This window comes from Trachinotus anak, unplaced genomic scaffold, assembly GCF_046630095.1.
Source record: "Trachinotus anak isolate AG129_WGS33_773 ecotype Australia unplaced genomic scaffold, CSIRO_AGI_Tana_v1 ptg000012l, whole genome shotgun sequence".
Lineage (NCBI taxonomy): Eukaryota > Metazoa > Chordata > Actinopteri > Carangiformes > Carangidae > Trachinotus > Trachinotus anak.
Genome location: NW_027273863.1, coordinates 1,035,001 through 1,058,005, shown reverse-complemented (window position 1 = coordinate 1,058,005; position 23,005 = coordinate 1,035,001). Strand labels below are relative to the sequence as shown.

Genomic DNA, 23,005 nt, shown 5'->3' with positions numbered 1-23,005 from the left:
GGTAGAGAGGGTGTCTGCCTCCCGAACCCACACTGGGAGCTGGTTCCACAGCAAACAAATTATCATACATTTGTTTCAAATATAATGCCACCTTTATCGTTTTTTGTCAAACTTGTTGAGAATGTGGTTGTCTTTTTTAAATAAAATGGGTTCCATGCCAGTGTGAGCGCCCAAATTGTGGCTGGTCATTTGATCTGTATATTGTGAGGTTGAAAGCGATATATTCTTGCTGTAAAGAAAACTAGGGCTGGAAATAGATAAAGTCTGGATCAGGCCTTGTGCCCTGCCCTGCACCGCTGCTTGCACTAGGTTGACAGGTGAAAGAGCAGAGTATCAAGATGGTTAGCAAAGGAAACGTTGGAGAGACACAGCTGTTTGAGCCTCAGTCAGATCCAAACTGAGGAGTTTGGTGAGGAGTTTTTTGTGCATCAAAATTGGCAACTAGAAGATGTATCAGAACAGTAAGCATAGTTATTTGTCTATGGTGTTTGGTAGCTTGTTATGCCTCTGTGCCAGTGACAGCCAGGGCCAGAGGCATATTGTTTTCAGGTTGTCCATCCATCTGTCCATCCATACGTACATCTGTCCCATTCTTGTGGACATGATATCTCAGAAAACAGAATTTCTTTAAATTGAGCACAAACGTTCACTTGGACTCAAAGATTAACTGATTAGATTTTTAAGGTCAAAGTCACTGTGATTTCACAGGACACAAGATCACAGTGACCTAACAAAATGTCATTTTGGCGCCACCCGATAGCCGAATGGTTAGGGTGCATACCACATGAGCACAAATGCTCTTGGCAGGTGAGTCACCAGTTCGACTCCTGACTGTCCCGAGTCCTGCATATCATTCCCCTTTCCTGTCAATCTCCACTGTCCTATCAAATAAAGGCACAAAACCCATCATTTTGGCCTTATGAAGACAATATCTCGAGGGAATCCCTTCAACCTTGGCATACCCTGGATTTTAGGATGAACTGATTAGACTTTGGTGATCAAAGGTCAAAGTCACAGTGATCTCAATAAATGTGATTTTGGCCTTGTGATCTCTGTAACGCCTTGAGGGAATTTCTTCAAATATATTTATGTTCCCTTGGACTCCAGGACGAACTGATAGATTTCGTCAAAATTTCACACAAATGATTTATATTTTCTAAGACTATGGATAAGAAGGGATGTAATCTAAAACTAGTCTGAGATGCGGAGGCATACAACCACAAAGCAGTAATTCTAGTTCACTTGTAACTGGCAGTGGCTGACACAGTGTGATTGGCTCTGCTGATGCAAACTCTCGTTCTTTGTATTGACAAGGTTTTAGTGACTGATGGAAGAGCAGTGCGTATCAAGATGGCTGGTGTGGTGGAAATCTTGTGAGCTGGAGAAAGAGACGAACACCAGGAGTTCAGATGTCTCAGGCAGAAGTTTTTATTGTAAGCTTGGCACCAAGGAGAAAATTATGATCACTACACAGTCAGCATGTGAATCAGTACCATGTGAGTCTCTGGGTTGCAACATTTTACTGCACCTTACTCCATATAAGGCTAAACTTTATAAAAAAAATACACTAATGTATAGAGATTCAACTGGACACCAAAATCCATATTGTCCCATGTTCTTACCTAATTAACATTACATGTGTCTTGTCCTTTTCCTTACTTAGCTCATCCTGGACAACAGCTAGATTTGAACAATATTTTTTTTATTTTCTAAGTATGCTGCTCCATTTTTGTAGCATAATTTTCTAAACATGCTTCCTCCTTCCCCTTATCTACAAGATCCTGGGTACCCTAGCTACAGAGGATAGTAGTGGCACCATCTAGACACAAGCAGTCATAATAGAAGCTAAACAGTGAAACACTGTCTAATACTTTGAGGGTTGTTATGGCTGGAACTCTCAGAGTGTTAATGAGGTTTAGCACGATTGCCTCCTAAATCTTAGCACACTAATCCGAATCTACTGCAGGTAAGACACTGATTATGCATGACTACTTCACACAACCCCAGATCAAATAATGCAAACTATCATTTTAAAAACTAGATTTTCATGGGATGGAGGTCCTGAAAGCTATAAGCTCAGTTTTTGTATGTCAGGGGTTTCATATGTGGAAGAACATTGATGAAATCCAAGTATGCCATGACCCCAAAACTTGTTGAAGATAAATCATCAGTGCTTTGATCTTTTCTCATCTCTCACTTTTTAAAAAAAATCTCCTTTAACTTGAATTTAAAATATATTTACTGGACAACCTTTGTAAACATATAGAATAAAACAGAAATGCATTGGAAAATGATAACAGCATTTACACCTTGTGAAAAGTTATAATATGACTTCAGTTCACTATCTTAATATTGAATATTCCCTTGATACCACTACCGAGTTGGATGTTTTACTGCAGTCAGTATGTAGAACTTGCATGTTTATTTTTCTACCAGCTGGATGTGTGTTTATCTCGTGACCTTTTGGGACAGAGATATATCACCTCATTGCCCTCATTACATATGCCTGCCTGGCCTTTGCAGTGACACTTCCATCTGTCACTGTAGGGCATGACTGCTACCAAGATGACCACTCTGGAGCATATTGTGAGGTCATCAGCATTTATCAGAAACAAGCATGACTCTTATTCTTTAAGTCAAGTTTGCAGTATTTAGGTTCAGAACCAATAAGAGCAGCATCTATGATTGGAGAGAAATACATGTAGCTGTTAAAATCCCAATCATTTCGGCTGATTTCAATTTGAAACATTCCAGCATTGATACTCATCCTACTTTATTATATCCAATCAAGCATCAGGACATAATGCAATGCAACAATCAATAATAATATCAACAAATCATTTGCAGACAAATTTGTGTTTTTATTCCAGCTCAATTAAATACTTCAGAATATCAAAACCCATCTCTAGAATCATTGCATGTAAGCCCTCATCAGTTATATTCTATTACGTCTGACTGTAATGAAGAATAGACAAATATAGTGATTAAAGATTAAGGTAATGTAGTGTAAGTTAGTGTAAGGATGGTGCTGGTTTCGTAGACTCCTCATTAGTTGAGCATCGGAGCCACTTAAAGAGGAGAACTGCAGTGTAGGGTGCTAATTCTCTGTGTGTGATGTTTGATATTATACATTAATTTCATATTGTCATACAAGTACAGCATTATGAACTAGCGTACCAAGGCCACAATGTTTTCATATTGACATCATCCCAGTCATGAGCCGAATGTTAAGATCTCGCCTACTGTGAGTTGTGCTGTAGCTAGAGACCATTAGCTGAAACCCAAAGCAGCTGAGGTGTAATCCTGATGGCGGACTCTGGTCTTTCCATGGTTTCAGCTTCAGGTGTAGTCTGCCAGCAGACTTTCTTCCAAGGGCACTCTTGAGTTCTTTGTAGGCTTATCTTCAAGTTATCATGGGCAGATTGTGTTAACTGCCTGCATTTCTTGCAGGTTGATGAGAGATGGTGTGATTACAGTACTAAACTTTAGATAGGCCTAAATTTAGAGGAGACTGGCGTTGGCCAGGTGACTCTGAAACTGTTAAAAATCTTCAAAAGAAATTAAATCATGATAATGATTAAAAGTCACTTCTTACTTCACTTCTGCTGCTTGATTCAGTTGGTTTGCTTGGCTTATAAGATTAAAAGATCACGCGTGTAGACTCAAAAAAAAGTTACTTCGAGCACATGGCAGAAGAAAGACAAGAACATGCAGGGAAAACTATAAAGGAGAAATTAAGTGCAAATGGCAGAATGGCATAGATGCCAAAAAACAGAAGCAAAAACGGCACAGAGCCGATAAGTGGTTAAATGATCGCAGCAGTGCAGTGGTTAGGCGCTGTTGCCTCACAGCCAGGCCTGAGGCCTTTCTGTGTGGAGTTCGCTTGTGCTCCCCATGTCTGCGTGGGTTCCCTCCGGGTTCTCCAGCTTCCTCCCACAGTCAAAGACATGCACATTAGGTTGATTGGTGACTCTAAATGGGAATGTGAGTGGTTATTTGGGTTTGTTTGACTCTATATGTCAGCCCTGTGATAGACTGGCGACCTGTCCAGGGTGTACCCCGCCCTCACCCAGTGTCAGCTGGGATCATATGAAATATATTGTCTTGAAATCTCAGCTCTATAGGATAGAAATTTAGGGATTGATTTATTACACAAAAACATCGCATATGTTACAGAATAGTTCATTTTATAATTCTACTCAGCTCTGTGTCTGTGAAGAGTAAACTGTTGGCTACTTGTCAGGATTTGAAAGTGGCTTGTAGCCTCATTTATGATTCTGTTGTCTAAAGAGGGACAGAGGAAGAGGAGGAAAACTTAGTTTGTGTGTGTGAGAGAGAGAGACAGAGTGTCCGGGATTAGTTAGTTACCTTCCCTATATCAGTAACAATCACATACTAATTCAGAGTCTTATTGATACAAAGTGGAGAATCTGGTTATTTACTCCAATCTTATGTGTATTTGTTGATCCTCTGGAGGTGGCCATTTGACCCATGGTCTGGGTGTATATGCATTTGTGACCTGCTAAAAGCTGGTGTGTTTCTGAATGAAGGGTCATTCATCTCTGTTTCCTATCATTTGACAGTTTGATGGTGGGGAGAGTAAGAAAGTGTCAATTTTCCATCCATAACTCTGCATCAGAATCAGAATCAGTTTTATTGCCAAGTATGTTTTCACATACAAGGAATTTTTTCTGGTGATTGGTGCAATTGGGGATCAGGGGGCTCAGCAACAGTGGGGCTCTCTAGCCTTGTTGATAAGGCTGATAGCAGATGGGAAGAAGCTATTTTTGTGGCGAGAGGTTTTGGTCCTGAAGGACCGCAGCCTCCTGCCAGAGGGGAGTGTCACAAAAAGTTTGTGTCCAGGGTGGGAGGAGTCAGCTACAATCTTCCCTGCACGCCTCAGAGTCCTTGAGGCGTACAGGTCCTGGAGGGATGGTAGATTGCAGCCAATCACCTTCTCCGCAGAGTGGATGATATGCTGCAGTCTGTTATTGTCCTTCTCCATGGCAGCAGCGTACCAGATGGTGATGGAGGAGGTGAGGATGGACTCAATGATGGAGGTGTAGAAGTCCACCATCATAGTCCTTGGCAGGTTGAACTTCTTCAACTGCCTCAGGAAATACATCCTCTGCTGAGCTTTTTTGATGAGGGAGCTGATGTTCAGCTCCCATTTGAGATCCTCTGTGATGGTGGTACCCAAGAAGTGGAAATGCTCCACGGTGGCCACGGGGGAGTCGCACAGGGTGATGGGGGTGGGTGGGGCTGGGCTCTTCCTGAAGTCCACTATCATTTCCACTGTCTTCAGAGCGTTTAGCTCTAGGTTGTTCTGCCTGCACCAGGTCACCAGACGGTCAGTCTCCCACCCGTAGGCAGACTCATCGCCATCAGAGATGAGTCCAATGAGAGTGGTGTCGTCTGCAAACTTCAGGAGCTTGACAGACTGATGGCTGGAGGTGCAGGTGTTGGTGTATAGGGAGAAGAGCAGAGGAGAAAGAACGCAGCCTTGCGGGGATCCAGTGCTGATGGTCTGGGAGTCAGACACATGCTTTCCTAGCTTCACGTGCTGCCTCCTGTCAGACAGGAAGTCAGTGATCCACCTGCAGGTGGAGTCAGGCACGCTCAGCTGGGAGAGCTTGTCCTGCAGCAGAGCCGGGATGATGGTGTTGAAGGCAGAGCTGAAGTCCACAAACAGGATCCTGGCATAGGTCCCTGAGGAGTCCAGGTGCTGGAGGATGAAGTGGAGAGCCATGTTGACAGCATCATCTACAGACCTGTTGGCTCTGTAGGCGAACTGCAGGGGGTCCAGGAGTCAAATGATTTCATGACCACAGAGGTCAGGGCAATGGGTCTGTAGTCATTTAGACCTGTGGGCCTTGGTTTTTTGGGGACAGGGATGATGGTGGAGGATTTGAAGCAGGCTGGCACGTGGCAGGTCTCCAGTGAGGTGTTGAAGATGTCCGTGAACACCGGAGACAGCTGATCAGCACAGTGCTTCAGGGATGATGGAGAGACAGAGTCAGGACCAGCTGCTTTGCGGGGGTTCTGCTTCTTAAAAAGCCTGTTGACATCTCTCTCCAGGATAGAGAGAGACATTCCTTTGGTAGGGGAGGAGGAGGGGGGTTCTGATGTGGCTCTGATGTGGAGGTTAGTGTCAGGCTTGTCCCAATGTCTTTCAAAGCGGCAGTAGAACTCATTCAGATCATTGGCCAGACGGAAGTCGTTAATGGAGTGGGGGGGTTTAGGTTTGTAGTTAGTTATCTGTCTGAGCCCTTTCCAGACAGAAGCAGAGTCGTTGGCTGAGAACTGGAGCTGAAGTTTCTCAGAGTACAGTTGTTTAGCTTATCTTACCGCCTTGCTAAACCTGTACTTGGACTCTTTAAACCTGTCCCTGTCCCCACTCCTGAAAGCTTCCTCCTTTTGCCTCCTGAGCTGACTGAGCTTAGCTGTGAACCAGGGTTTGTCATTGTTATAACTCACCCTGGTGCGTGATGGGATACAGCAGTCCTCACAGAAGCTGATGTATGATGTCACAACCTCTGTGAGCTCATCCAGACTGTTGGAAGCAGTCCTGAACACTTCCCAGTTAGTGCAGTCCAAACATGCCCGCAGATCCTCTATGGCTTCACTGCTCCACTGCTTCGATGTCTTCGATGCTTCGAACAGGTTTACACAATTTTAGTTTCTGCCTGTATGTGGGAATCAGGTGGACCATGACATGGTCAGAGTGGCCCAGTGCAGCCCGGGGGACAGCGTGATAAGCACCACTGATTGTGGTGTGACAGTGGTCCAGAGTGTTCCCCTCTCTGGTCGGGCAATTAACAAACTGTCTGTATTTGGGCAGTTCGTGACTGAGGTTACCTTTGTTAAAGTCAACAAGGACAATAACTAAGGAGTCCGGGTTGGTCCACTCCACACACAGTATCTGCTGTGGCCTGTGGTGGGATGTAAACACTGACCAGGATGAATGAGGTGAACTCACGGGGGGAGTAGAAGGGCCTGCAGTTTATGATGAAAGTTTCCAGGTCAGGAGGACAGTGCTGCAGGATCACTGTCACGTCTCTGCACCAGCCACTGTTAGCATAAAAACAGATTCCTCCACCTTTCGTTTTGCCGGACAACTCTGTGTCGCGATCCGCTCTGAAGAGTTGGAAGCCGGTCAGCTCCAGCGCAGAGTCCAGAATCGATCCACACAGCCACGTCTCCGTGAAGCACAGAACGGAAGATGAAGAAAAGTCTCTGTTCTTCTGCACCAGTAGCTGAAGTTCATCCAGCTTGTTGGGCAGTGAACGCACCTTGGAGAGAAAGATACCTGGGAGCGGTGTGCGGAGTCCGCGCCGGCGGAGACGCGCAAGCGCACCGGCACGTTTTCCTCTCCTCCGGCGTTTCACTGCGAGAGCAGCGGTCAGTGACCTCTGACCAAAATGTCCAATAATCCCAAAGGTGAGTCGAGAAAGGTGGAAAAAATCCACTGGAGTTGTTTCTCTGATGTTAATGAGCTCTTCTCTGGTGAAAGAGCTCCGGAAACCAAGGCAGAAAACTGAATTTACAAAGAAAATAAGGCAAAAAAGTGCGCACCAATACACCGCGAGGCAGCCATCCGCAGCGCCATGGCAAAAAAAAAACTACTTTTCAGTTGCATCAGTCTGCATGTCCTTAGTATGAGCTTCTTCAATGGCTTGTGACTGATGCCAGGCCCAGTATGTCTGCTGTCATGTCTTGTTTTTCCCTTTCTGTAAGAAAAAGTCTTCTATTAGTGTCTTTGTGTTTCTTTAAAGATGCAGTGATTAGTATTGCACTTCTATGAAGTTGGGAGACTTATGAGACAGATTATAAAAAAAATATGGTGACTTTTACACCAATGAAATAATTTGTATACCCTACCTGATAAACATCCACATCTTTCAAAATCCACATCTCCAGATTGTAATGAGGACTTCCTGTTAAAAATGTGTCATCTCAAGGCCCTAGCTGAGATGTGATCATCAGGGTTCAGCTTGACATATGAATCTCTAACTTGTGTTCAGTCTTTTAAGGATTCTAAACTTCTTAGTCATCAATGTTGACCTAAAAGTTGAGCTTGATAGCTGACAATGTGAAGTGAAATAAACATATTTTTAAGATATGGCAAAGCTCCTGGGGATCTCGGAGTGGTTTCTGTGTCACTTGGTCCCTAAGTGTCTGAAACTTCTGCTCTTTCCTGTGGTGTGCCTCAAGTCTCTGTCTTTCTCCTGCTACGAACACAACCTATGTACTGCTCCTGTAACAATATTCTGTTTCAAACTTCTCACACTTGCAGATCTTGCACAGAGATGATAAATTAGTGTAGTTGGTTTGTTTACTTGCTACTGCTGCCTCTTAACGCTTAATGCACATGTTTAGTTCCCACACATGTCTGCGCATGGTGCGTGCAATATCATAACAGATCTCAGAACGGTAGAAGCTGAGTCAAGGACAGCTTGCCTGGCACACTTTGGCTGTAGCTAATCACCAGTCAAAGATCACAGGATTATCCTCAATGGTTATACGCAAACCTCCAAATTAAGCTGCTTTCCTTTCCACTTGCCTAGCTCCAGTTTTTTTCAATTCGACATGGTCACACCCACCAAAATGACAGAAATGATAAATACAGCAGCTGGAAGTCAAGCTAGCTTGCAGGGACCCTACCCTGCTACCATCACAAGTGGGCAGTAAATTACATAATGAATGCAAATAGGCATATATATATATATCTATATATATATAGATATATATATATACATATGTTTGTATGGCGTTTTCATTTCTAAGATTTTACGATCATCTTAATCTTAGAATGCTTTTGGGAAATGGCGCCCTGGTTTAAACCTGATGAAAGCACCGTGCTGGGCAGGTGACAGGTCTGTCTACAGTGTGTGCGCTCTGCAAAACATCACAGTGTGGAAAAGGGGGGAATTAGCATGTTGTGTTTACATCGCTGCTGATCGGAATTGGAGCAGATAAATACATGGTCAAACACAAGGCCAGTGTGGTAATACAGCAGAGTGTCATCTTCCTTTCCAAACAGCATAAGTAAAATCATCATTCAGAGCTGCCATCTTTTTCTGAAGGTTATAATAAATGGTTTCAATGTGAATTCAAAGGAGCACTGGGTTTTATCCTCATTAACATGTTTTACTAATTTTAAAATTTGATCTGAAAAGATCTATAACAGGAGTTCTGAAGACCAAAGATTGATCATTCTTCTTGGACTGTAGTTTGTGATGTTGATTTAAAGGGAATGAGAACTATTTATCTACTCTTTTTTAATGACAACAATGCCGACTGACGTTAAAGTTAAAATATAGGCCTCAGTGAAGATGATTTCATTTCTTACAGTCTGTAAGAAAAGATGTTAGTATCAAGGTTAAGACAGATAGTTTCAACAATGTGAGTTACTAAAATAATGCTGTTGATCAATATGCAAATATATAAGCAATGATTATGATCTAAAATACTTTCTCTATCAGGGCTTATAATAATAAACAATATTTGTCTTATGATTGATGATCATTTTGCCTATGATGCTATTTGTACTGGGACACAAAATTAATAGTGACAGAGTTTTAAGATTGATGATATGGGCAACAATCCTCATTGTGACAAAGATTATAACTTGAAATTGTCAGGATGGGGACTCCTCCTCCAATTCTCTGCCCTGTGATGTGTAGATGACACTCTAACATTCTAACAACTGAAACCATCCATCTATTTCACATAATTAATGTAAAATTATTTTCATCCATTAAGACATAAGCCCCTTACCTTTAAAAAACATACCAAATCCTAAGCATTGTTTGAGAATAACAACCTAAAACCTGAGGGTTCTCTAAAAAACTTGATGCTCACTAAAACTTTTTAGCATCTGAAGCACATAACCCTAACCCTAACCCCAAACATGAAATAAAAACTGTTTGCTAAAGTTAAGATTGAAAGATTACCCTATCTCAATCTCTGCCACCATGACTTTGGTCTCAACTCTTGCTTATTATTGTTTTTAAAAAATTAATTCTGACCAGAAACAGAAACATTATGGCCCCTTGCCTTTTCTGTTTTGGGTTTTGTTATTTTGTTTCCTTAATTGGGCCTGTATTCACCAAGCATTTTATCTTACCGCTCATAAGTTGCACTTTTAAGTTTTTAACTAAACTTCTTTTCTAAATCATATTCACAAAGCTGCTCACACTAAAAGGGAGAACTCCTAAGCTAAGGGTAAGACTTAGTGCTTGCTTGCAGTAACCACAGCAGTTGGTTGATTAGAGACTGATCTGTTATTAAGAAAGCACAAGAGCAACATCCCGCAGTGAAATATAAATAACAGTAAAATAAACAAATGCAGGCCTTATGACATCCAAATTAAATAATAATGGATTACATGCTGTTAGGTATTTTGAATATCCTCAGTGTATTGCGGCTTGTTCCACGTGGGATGTAGAAAATGACTGTATCGCTAACATCGAGTATAAATTATCACATAATTGGTTTAAGACGCAGCATGAAGTTCTCGTCAGTGTTTTGCTTCCTCTCGTTCTCTCCTGTGGCCGTCACTCTCTCACAGACACAGCCCCCCCCCCTCATCTAGAAAACTCTGCATGTGTGACATGCTGGAGAGAGAGAGAAGAGAGAGAGAGAACTGGAGAGAGCAAAAAAACACACACACACACACACACACAGAACGAGAGTTGGGGGGCATTGGTAAAATTCTGCCCTGTTAAATCATTGGCATAATATAATTATAACCAACATTGTGTTTGTGCAATGACTATATAGTAAATGCAGCTTCTTTATGTCTATGTCATATTCATATAAAGTCCAGACATTAAAACTATAGGGGATTGTGTCAGTTATATATAATGTTGTATCATGTCAATATGACTACCAGTTGACGTTTTCCCTGTCTATTTTTACTGGGAGTCACAAATGAATATTGCTGAATCTCTAGATCACACAAAGCAGCATGAGAGTTGCATCTCTTGTGCATTTAGAGACTTTTAAGTAATTCAACTGAAGATTTCCAGCACTAGTATTGGGAAGGTTACTTTTGAAATGTAATAGGTTACAAATACCAATTACCCTGTCGCCAGCTGGAGTTAGTGGGCTATCTGTTTAACAGTTAATAACAGGCTGGTTAGCAGCGACTTTACTTTTAACGTTAAATACCTAAATGTGTCACCTTTTAATGACATGATCTGTTTGATTCATCTGAAAAGTAAATCATGTGGGCTGTGTTTCAGTCAGTATTTCATACTTGTTCTGTTGCTGGACACCATAAACAAAAAAAACATCTAAATGAGAACAGCTTTATTGGGAGTATGGCTGTCTTACAATCCTGTAAATGTGAGCACAGAGAGGAGAGAAGCAAACGGACAAAGGGCTGAAACTGACTGACACTAGGCAGGATGCAAATATGACATGAGTATGTACAAAACTTTCCATCTACTACTACTATCTAGTACTACTCAGCCAGTCCAAACACTTGTATAATGTTTACTGTGGTTCCCAAGGAGCAAGAGAGTCCAAAGTGGGTATCTACAAAGAAACAGTATGATGTTTGAGTTCAAACAAGTACTTCCTAAAAGCTATTTATTGTTTGGGCATTTTGCTTTTATGATGATAGCAGAGTGGAGAGAGAGAGAGAGAGAGGAAGGTGATGGAAAGAGAAATTGGATGACATGCAGCCAAGGGCTTGGGGCCAGATTTGATCCCGCTCTACCAGGCTACATGTAATTCCAGTATAAAGTAATTAGTAGCTTGCAAAGCAGTGCTTTCTAAGTAACTCCCCCAAAACTGCTAATGACAATGACGTTGGCAACAAATGATGTTTTATTGTGACTGGTTGCTGCTACAGTTGGAGCCATGTGTGTTTTCTTGCCCCTGCAGCTCCACACAGACATGGACCATGGACACAATGCAGTGAAGTACACTCTGTCAGGAGAAGGAGCTGGGTCTGTCTTCACCATTGATCAAATTACTGGAGATATACATGCACTGGTGGGGCTTGACAGGTCAGTACTCATCAATGACATTAAGAATACAGTAATACTGTCTGAAGTGTAATGTAGAGCTTTTAATTGAGAAATCACTGGCATCTAATACAAATTGGTCTAGATTACAGAGATATGCATCTTGAAGTTCACTGAAGCTACTGATAAAGGTATATTAGTATCAGTTATTTATAAGTGTAATAGTACATGATGATCTGTAATGCAGCAGTAGTGTTTAATACAGTGCTGTTTCCTGAGCCACCTTTGTTTAAACAGTGACTACATTCTATCCAATTCATGAGTCCATATATTTCTGCATCAAAACACTTCGAGCCTTCACCACACACACACCCTTACATCTGTAAGAAGACTAAGTAATTCTAAAACACAACTTTAGTTTGCTACATGTAAATAAATAAGACACAGCAAGCATTAAACCTGCACTATTATGAGGAGTTAGTGTTATTTGATGTGATTCTCTCTTGACAGATAAAACATAATTTGCACAAGAAGCGCAAGAACATGCTAATAAGCCAAAACAATGAGCTAAAGGGAAACAGGTGAAGGCAGATTATGTTGCATGCTGTCACGAGTGAGGAGGAAAGGTGGCAAACTGAAAACATCCTCATGTATAGATCTCATCAGTGTCTTCCCAAAATGACCATTATGACTGTTCCAAAACCTCCTTGGGTAAAGTTTGGGGAACTATTACTGTTTCTATTGCTGGTTAGGAAACCAATGCATTGTTAAATATGGTTAAAAGAAATAAGGCAAAAATGAAATAATGTGCCATAAAAATTATGGGGCACGAACTATACTTTCCCCAAAGTCTTTGCTACTTAGAGACAAATAATTACTCACAACCGAAAGAGGCCATTTATTTGAAGATTAAAGACACCTGTGATACTAACTGAAGTCTCCTTGAAATATCACTGCAATCAAACTTACAAACTTGCGTATCACCACTTTTAAGGGGTACCAATAATTTTGTCCAGGCCACATCCTCTTTGTTTTACTCCAGTGTGCTGGTCAAGCACAGGAGCACCTTCATCAATAGACTTATTCCTCCATGTTGCACCACAGAGCACAGAGTCATTCCTTCCTTCCCGTGGCCATCAAACTATACGACTGTACAACTTATCCCTCAGTGTGTCAGATGATTAGAGTCAGTAGAATGATACTGGACTTGTTTCATTCTTGCGTGCAATAATTCTTGAGTGCAATATTCTAATACAAGTGCAATTTTGAAATCTGGGCAATTACCTATATACTGCATTTCATGTTTATATGTCTATTTTTTTATGTTTATCTTATCTGTATTCTTTACCTCTTAAGTTATTCTCTATTCTTGCTGTTACACTTCTATTATTGTGAGGCAACTGTAACATAATCTAATTTCCCCCTGGGGATCAATAAAGTATCTTAATTGGTTGATTAATTGATTGATCGATTATCTTTTAAATTGGTAAAGTCTGATGTTAATTATTATTGCTCATTCATCCAGGTATTATTTTCTTCTAATAATAATAGTATCTGTAAAAACCACAGTGTTGGCATTAACACAAACTGATATCAAAACCATCTGGAGACCTACATATAGATATTGTAAAGCATCATTACATCATTTGTTGTATAGTTGTTGTTTTATTATTTGTTGCTTGGGAATATTAACATCAGTGTATGTGCGATACTTAATGTTTTTCAGGGAAGAAAAGTCCTTCTACACACTGAAGGCCCAGGCTATTGACATCCACACAGGCCTCCCTCTGGAGCCAGAGTCTGAGTTTATCATTAAGGTGCAGGATATAAATGACAATGAGCCTCGATTCCCAGATGGACCCTACAGCGGCAGTGTACCTGAGATGTCCCCAACAGGTAAGATTGCCATAGACTGAGATTAGAGGATAACAGAATTCTTGCTAAGTTTAAGTCTTCCTTAATATACATGTCATTATATTCAGAATACATATTTAGTGACCTACTTCAGTTCCCAAAGAGAAGAACTATGAGGGGTCAGAAAGAATAATTACAAAATGTAACATATCAAGGACCCATTAGATGAGGCCTGTGGCATTGAGAATGAGTAAGGCTGTAGCATTTATTAGGAGAACTTTGCTTTATAATTGCACTGTGGGCATTTGACATGATTATCAAAATGAAAATAGATGACACTAGAATTTATGAAGTATATAAAGTACAGTTTATTCTCTTTTTTGAGTAATTTTTTCAGGCTTTTTATGCCTTTATTATAGTTAGCTTGTGTTAGATTGACAGGTGAAACAGCAAAGCACATAAAGATGGTTAAAAGAGGAATCATCAGAGAGACACAGCCACATGTTTGAGCCTCAGTCAGACCCAGACTCATGAATTTGTTGAGGAGTGGAGAGTTTTCTGTGCACCAACACTGGCTACTAGAAGATGTATCAGAACAGTAAGTGTTATGGTTTTTTTGCAGGGCCAATTCCAATACCAATTATTAGTTATCAAGGACAGTGACAACTGAAATCTGGAATCGGTTCCAGATTTCATGCCACCAAAAAACTACTGCTAAATACAGACTCTCATCTAGGCATCCAGGTGTTTCTATTGTTTTACTCAGCCCATTTATATCAGTGAAGGTAGGCAAACAGAAACACCTCTGTATAGTGCAATACAACTCAACACTTCCATACACTACATTCTCTAAAATGATAATACATCAGTGTTAGCCAGATGTTGCTAGTTTATATTAGTGATCATCAGTTACATGCATATGCTGCAAAGTGCCTGACCGAAATAAATTGGTTGCTGTTCTCACCTAAGAACTGACACACCTGGTAGCCAAAAGATGCTCTTTAACTAAATTTTTATTTAAGTTTTATAATATGTTACTATCATCACCATATAAGATGTTTTTCCCCTTACCCTTTCATAAATCGAATGAAGTAACACATTTATTCAGAGCACATTTCAACTGACTTACTCAATTTTTACACAAGTAGTTTTACTTCAGCTTTAGTATAATTCCTCTTCGGTAACAGTAGTGACAGGTCGTTCACATACTGATGTGCTGCAGTAAGTCTTGTGTCTCAAATCCTCAGTGTTGCTGGCCAGGCCAATAATCGGTAGATCCCTAGAAAGCGTGGTCATTTGTTTATGTTGTTTGTTAGCTTGTAAATGGCAGTGTCTGACACAATCAGAATCAGAATCAGAATCGGTTTTATTGCCAAGTATGTTCCCACATACAAGGAATTTGTGCTGGTGATTGGTGCAATTGGGGATCAGGGTGATCAGTGACAGTGGGGCTCTCTAGCCTTGTTGATAAGGCTGATAGCAGATGGGAAGAAGCTGTTTTTGTGGCGAGAGGTTTTGGTCCTGAAGGACCGCAGCCTCCTGCCAGAGGGGAGTGACTCAAAGAGTTTGTGTCCAGGGTGGGAGGAGTCAGCTACAATCTTCCCTGCACGCCTCAGGGTCCTTGAGGCGTACAGGTCCTGGAGGGATGGAAGATTGCAGCCAATCACCTTCTCAGCAGAGTGGATGATACGCTGCAGTCTGTTATTGTCCTTCTCCATGGCAGCAGCATACCAGATGGTGATGGAGGAGGTGAGGATGGACTCAATGATGGAGGTGTAGAAGTTCACCATCATAGTCCTTGGCAGGTTGAACTTCTTCAACTGCCTCAGGAAATACATCCTCTGCTGAGCTTTTTTGATACTTAATGTCCTGTGTAATGGTGGTTCCCAAGAAGTGGAAATGCTCCACGGTGGCCATGGGGGAGTTGCACAGGGTGATGGGGGTGGGTGGGGCTGAGTTTTTCCTGAAGTCCACTATCATCTCCACTGTCTTCAGAGCGTTAAGCTCTAGGTTGTTCTGCCTGCACCAGGTCACCAGACGGTCAGTCTCCCACCTGTAGGCAGACTCATCGCCATCAGAGATGAGTCCAATGAGAGTGGTGTCGTCTGCAAACTTCAGGAGCTTGACAGACTGATGGCTGGAGGTGCAGGTGTTGGTGTACAGGGAGAAGAGCAGAGGAGAAAGAACGCAGCCTTGCGGGGATCCAGTGCTGATGGTCTGGGAGTCAGACACATGCTTTCCTAGCTTCATGTGCTGCCTCCTGTCAGACAGGAAGTCAGTGATCCACCTGCAGGTGGAGTCAGGCACGCTCAGCTGGGAGAGCTTGTCCTGCAGCAGAGCTGGGATGATGGTGTTGAAGGCAGAGCTGAAGTCCACAAACAGGATCCTGGCATAGGTCCCTGAGGAGTCCAGGTGCTGGAGGATGAAGTGGAGAGCCATGTTGACGGCATCGTCTACAGACCTGTTGGCTCTGTAGGCGAACTGCAGGGGGTACAGGAGTGGTTCAGTGATGGATTTGAGGTGGGACAGGACAAGGCGCTCAAATGATTTCATGACCACAGAGGTCAGGGCAATGGGTCTATAGTCATTTAGACCTGTGGGCCTTGGTTTTTTGGGGACAGGGATGATGGTGGAGGATTTGAAGCAGGCTGGCACGTGGCAGGTCTCCAGCGAGGTGTTGATGATGTCCGTGAACACTGGAGACAGCTGATCAGCACAGTGCTTCAGGGATGATGGAGAGACAGAGTCAGGACCAGCTGCTTTGCGGGGGTTCTGCTTCTTAAAAAGCCTGTTGACGTCTCTCTCCAGGATAGAGAGAGACGTTCCTTTGGTAGGGGAGGAGGAGGGGGGTTCTGATGTGGCTAGTTGTGAAGGTGCCAGGGCCCCTGCTTAAGTGGGGGAGGAGAAGTTGGTGGTCTGGAGGTGGTGGCTGGACTCGCGGGGGTTAGTGTCAGGCCTGCCCCATTGTCTTTCAAGGCGGCAGTAGAACTCATTCAGATCATTGGCCAGACGGAAGTCGTTAATGGAGTCGGGGGGTTTAGGTTTGTAGTTAGTGATCTTTCTGAGCCCTTTCCAGACAGAAGCAGAGTCATTGGCTGAGAACTGGAGCTGAAGTTTCTCAGAGTACAGTCGTTTAGCTTCTCTCACCGCCTTGCTAAACCTGTACTTGGACTCTTTAAACCTGTCCCTGTCCCCTCTCCTGAAAGCTTCCTCCTTTTGCCTCCTGAGCTGACTGAGCTTAGCTGTGAACCAGGGTTTGTCATTGTTATAACTGACCCTGGTACGTGGTGGGATACAGCAGTCCTCACAGAAGCTGATGTATGACATCACAGCCTCTGTGAACTCATCCAGACTGAGCACTTCCCAGTTAGTGCAGTCCAAACATGCCGCAGATCCTCTATGGCTTCACTGCTCCACTGCTTCGATGTCCTCACAACAGGTTTACACAGTTTTAGTTTCTGCCTGTATGTGGAAATCAGGTGGACCATGACATGGTCAGAGTGGCCCAGTGCAGCTCGGGGGACAGCGTGATAAGCACCACTGATTGTGGTGTGACAGTGGTCCAGAGTGTTCCCCTCTCTGGTCGGGCAATTAACCAACTGTCTGTATTTGGGCAGTTCGTGACTGAGGTTACCTTTGTTAAAGTAACCAAGGACAATAACTAAGGAGTCCGGGTTGGTCCACTCCACATACAGTATCTGGTCGGCGAGCGCCCGGTGTGCCTCCTGCACGTTGGCCTGTGGTGGGATGTAAACACCGACCAGAATGAATGAAGTGAACTCACAGGGGGAGTAGAAGGGCCTGCAGTTTATGATGAAAGTTTCCAGGTCAGGAGAACAGTGCTGCAGGATCACTGTCACGTCTTTGCACCAGCCACTGTTAGCATAAAAACACATTCCTCCACCTTTCGTTTTGCCGGACAGCTCCATGTCGCGATCCACTCTGAAGAGTTGGAAGACGGCCAGCTCCAGCGCAGAGTCCAGAATCGATCCACACAGCCACGTCTCCATGAAGCACAGAATGGAAGATGAAGAAAAGTCTCTGTTCTTCTGCACCAGTAGCTGAAGTTCATCCAGCTTGTTGGGCAGTGAACGCACGTTGGAGAGAAAGATACCTGGGAGCGGTGTGTGAAGTCCGCGCCGGCGGAGACGCGCAAGCGTACCGGCACGTTTTCCTCTCCTCCGGCGTTTCACTGCGAGAGTAACGGTCAGTGCACCTCTGACCAAAATGTCCAATAATCCCACAGGTGAGTCGAGAAAGGTGGGAAAAAAATCCACTGGAGTTGTTTCTTTGATGTTAATGAGCTCTTCTCTGGTGAAAGAGCTCCGGAAACCAAGGCAGAAAACTGAATTTACAAAGAAAATAGGCAGCCATCCACGGCGCCAGTGTTAGCCAATGTTAGTGGTTGAGCTAATACTAACTCTTGCTAGCTGCACTGACAAAGTTTTGGTGACCAGTGAAATAGTAGTGTCTATCAAGATGGTTAGCGTAAGAGGAAACATAAGAGAGATTAAGTCACATGTCCAGACTGAGATGAGGAGTCTGTTTTGCACCAAAATAGGCAGCAAGCAGACATATCAAAATGGTTAGCGTAATAAGCAATCTTTTATTTGTTGATGTTGTTATTTAGCTTGTAACTGGCAGTGGCTGACACAGTGTTAGTGGCTGTGCTAATGCAAACTCTCACTCTCTGTACTGACAAGCCTGTGGTGCCAGATGAACGAACAGAGCGTATCGGATGGATCGGATCGGATGTGGCTTTATTGTCACTGTAACAGTACAAGTACAATTGCAGCGAAATTACAACAATCACCCCGTCAACACATAACATAACAGGATGACTGTAGCGAAAAGGGGGGGGGGGGGGGGGGGGGGGAGAAACATGTGGAGAGGAGAGGAGAAAAAAAAAGAAATAAACCTAAACTATACTCCTGGAGGGGGAAGGGGTACAGTGTGGATTTGGTAAAAAAAAAACCCTCGGCAACATAAGCATATATAAGCACATTTTACAACATGTGTGTGTGTGCATAGGCCTGGATAGTCGCTTCGTCTAGTTCACAATCAGTGCCTCAGTTCGCAGGGTGTCATCGCGATAACACAGCAAGTTGCCATGGAGACATCCTTGATCGGGTCCTGGACGGAGTCAACAATCAACAGGTGTCCGTGGAGGAAGGGGGGGGGTGTAGAAGCGTCTCACTGCAGCGATCTCGTGGGGGAGTTGTTCCAGCACCGGCCTTGGCCAAGGCTGGTGCTGCGGGGGCCGGAACGCAGATTAGATTATGATTGTTTGGGTTAGGGCGAGCAGTCGTATTTCAATAGACACGACTTACTCTGTTTGTCCATTCTGGTCATCTTCATCCATTCTCCTTTGCAAAGCTGAAAGCTTCTCCAAGATGTGACCCATATTGCGATTTATGACCACAGTCTGAGCGTTAACAGCTCTATCTATTACCACAGACAGGGTGTTGACAGCTCCTTCCAAGGTGGTTCCCAAGTTGCGGTTCACAATCACAGTCTGAGTGCTTACAGCTTTACTCACTCCATCAATTATGTCGGGCAGCGTGGGGATTTGGACTGCTGTCACCGTCTTCCGAATTTTCCGATACACCAGGGCAATGCCTAATCCAATCAGCAGAAAGCCTGATATCACAATTCCGAATCTGTAGAGATCTTCGATTGTCCTCAACGGAAAGAATCGCCAGGCACACGACCCTCCACTGCTCCCAGGGGTCCCTCATGTAACCAGCGGCGTACGTTCCGCCAGGGCAGACAGGTTCCCCCGAACCCGGGCTTCTCGTCGAGAAGATCCTGTCAACTGCGTTGAGAGACCAGTTGACCAATTCCATGATTTTAGATTTAGAGAGCAGTGCTCTCTCACTCTCTGTACTGACAAGCCTGTGGTGCCAGATGAACGAACAGAGCGTATCAAGATGATTAGTGTTAGAGCAAACATCAGAGAGACTCTGCTGCATGTTAGAACCTCAGTCAGATCCAGACTCAGATGAGGGGTCTCTTCTGCACCAAAATCAGTGACCAGAAGATGTATCAGAACAGTTTACGTAATTAGCATCTTTTATTTGTTTATGTTGTTTGTTAGCTTGTTAGCTTGCAGCTAGCAGGGGCTGACACAGTGTTAGTGGTTGTGCTAATGCAAACTCTCGCTATCTATACTGACAGTGTTTGGGGCTTCTTCTGCCTGCCTCTCATCCCTGCAAATTGACAGGATTAGTTGTCCTTGGTTCACTGCCGCTGCAAGGTGAAAATATGCAATCATGGTGTTTTCGCAAATGATCTGTCTTGTATTATGTAAAAAAAACACCATATTGACACATAGTTAGAAACTGATTTTCTTTGAACTTAAGTGCATCATGAACAGGACTTTTTTCTAGTACGTCACATTTTTGAAAATGAGCATGAATAAATTTTGATATTCGTAATATCCAAATGGCATTTTTGTTGGATGAGTAAAAACATGTTAATGCAAGAGTAAATAAATGAAAAGAGAATTGCAGTTGGATTGTGACTGGAACAGTGAGTCCACATAAGGAAATGGTTTGGATCTCAGACAGGTGTTTATGACATCTTCAGTTTACAACATTGTTATGGAAAAAATCTGCCCAACAAGTTGAAAGTTCATCTAACGTTTCCTGCTATTTCAAGCTCTCCCTTCACAAGCAATGAACAAATCCTCATAAATCAATTAATTCTTGTGAGAAAAATTAAAACAAAAATGGCCTGATTGTGGGGACTGATGAGCCAGAAGAAAAAAAAGTTCAAAAAAATAGGATTTGTTTTCTCAGGCATGGAGGACCTATGTGCAGACACACAGGCAGAACTGATGCAGTGAAGTTACTTTAATAGAGCTAATGATAAAGGCCAGGCTTACAGGCAGATGGGTGGACATGCAGTCAGGTAGCTGACAACAGCACAAAGGGAGACACACTGAGGAAAAGGGGCTGGTATAAATACGGGGAGCAAATGAGGAAAATGAGGAAGGCAGGAAAGGTGGGGAAGTTCAAGTGATGGAGAGGGAATGGAAAAGAGATAAGCAAGTGGATCTCGGAGTAGGAGGAAAGTCCAAGGACATCTTGTGGGTGGGTGGAGTATGACAGGAGACAGAAGCAGAGACAGGAATCATGACATGTTGGATGGACTGGAGAGATGATCAAATGACATCTATTACGATGGTTTGATGAAGCATATTGCATTATAACCTGATGACTTTAAACTCATGTTTGAATGAGGAAATGGTGTGCAGAGAGTAAATTGAGGAGTAAGGGTCATTTACAGGATTTGATGAAGGTCTACTTCATGCTTGGGTTGAAACATGGAGAAATCCTTTTATCTCACAAACAATGCCTCTTTTCTACTGTAGTAAGGTAGACAACAAGCTACAACCTTGTTTTCATCAAAAGAGCTGTCCTCTGAGCTGGAGAAATACACTGGTTTGCAGCTAGCTGTGAGTCGTGTGCAGGGACCGTCTATAAAGTGCAACACTGAAAACAGGTACTACAAAAATATTAATATCAATGTCTCTCTTGGTTGTACTACAACACTTAATTTGGAAAAAATAGCTTTTTCAGAAATTTTATTAGGAATAACATTCAATAACTCCCCTTTTATGCACAGTAGTGCCACCAAAATCAGTCCAACGACTATGGTTCTCCTGTTGGTTATACTACGACACTTAGAAAATATCTTTTCGTTTTTAATTCTTAATGTTTTTTAGGTTTAGTGGCACCGATTTCATGTAAAACACCAGGAGGTTTTTATATGAAACTACCTACTACCTACCTACCTACCTACCTTTTTTTGGTTAATTTTGGCATAGTCTTTGCCCATGTAAGAAATTATTTTTGTGACACTACAATTTGTAAAAGTGAATTTAATTATTATTCCTAATAAAAATTCCCCTAACTTATAAAAAAACAAAACAACCCATAATTATCCAAACTAAGTGCTATAGTGTAACAAACAGGTGACCATCAATGAGATGGGGAACCTGCATGTTTCCAGTCATTTCTAAATAAGCCTGTCACCATGGCTGAAGGCTCAGCTTGTCCATTGTACTCCCCACAAAAAAGTTAAGTCAGATGTGTGGAAATACTTTGGATTCCACAACAAAGACCAACAGGGAAATGAAATGCCCATCTGCAGAACCTGCCGGAGGAAGGTGTCTGCCCTGTGGTCCAATGCCTCCCATATGAATTCTCATCTCTAAGACAACCATCCAGCTCTGTTCACCAAACCACAGCTTAAAATTACTAACGTTACTTGAATGTTAAATTATACAAACAGTGGCGTTTATCCAAATATATTAAGTTTTGATGCTTTGTTGTGAACGTCATACAATGTCACCAATGAATTCATCTAATATTATATAGGTAACATTGGCTGTGTGGCTAAATAGCTAATTTGTTTCATCTTGCATTCTAGCTTGATCTTTCTGCTGTGTCTGACTGGAGTGGAGCTGTGTTACGCTGCTCTCCACACTCATTATACTGCTGGATTTTAACCGCAGATATTCAGCACTTAATGCAAATGTCATCCAATCCTGTCACACTTAACGTTACCACATAATTTTCACTGTTCTGAGTGACGGAATTATGTTACATGAAGGATTTTAAGGATTCAAAATGCAGACAAAGAAAAGGGGTTTTGGTGGGAAAAATGATGGTTTTAATAACAAAAGATACTAACAATACCCAGGCCATAGAAACCAGAAAGAAACGAAAAAGTAGTTGAAAAGACAGGAGCACAAGAGGGCGACATGCAGGGGTAGTTTCACAAAGGCAAAACAGAAACAAAACACATGTCCACACGAATAACACTGGGTGATAACTAGGGAACACTGGAGTGAACCAGGGAAAAACAGAACAGAGAACTGACAAGGACAGAGGGGAGGACAAAGACTTAAATACACGAGAGATGCAAGAGCAATGGATCATTAATTGAAACACATTAGGCCAGGGCAGACAATCAGACTGGAGGAAAACGGGACAAAGACAGGAAGTCAAAACAACTCCATCAAAACTCTGTCAAAATGAAACAGGGAATAAACCAAAAAATCCAAAGAGTCCAAGCATAAAACGTCCAATAAAAAAAAGAAACAAAAACATACAACTAACAACACAGAGCATCAGTAATATTTTTCATGATTATCACAATAATAT

The 23,005-nt window shown here is 42.6% G+C and overlaps 1 protein-coding gene across 1 annotated transcript in view; it reads left to right on the top strand.

Moving 5' to 3' along the window:
* LOC139628980 (cadherin-12-like) overlaps positions 1-23,005 on the top strand; it is a 95,005-nt gene that overhangs the window by 28,184 nt on the left and 43,816 nt on the right. The window contains exons 3-4 of the mRNA XM_071491275.1: positions 11,896-12,020; positions 13,705-13,874. Coding sequence (XP_071347376.1) covers positions 11,896-12,020; positions 13,705-13,874 — 295 coding nt within the window. The remainder of the gene's footprint in view (positions 1-11,895; positions 12,021-13,704; positions 13,875-23,005) is intronic.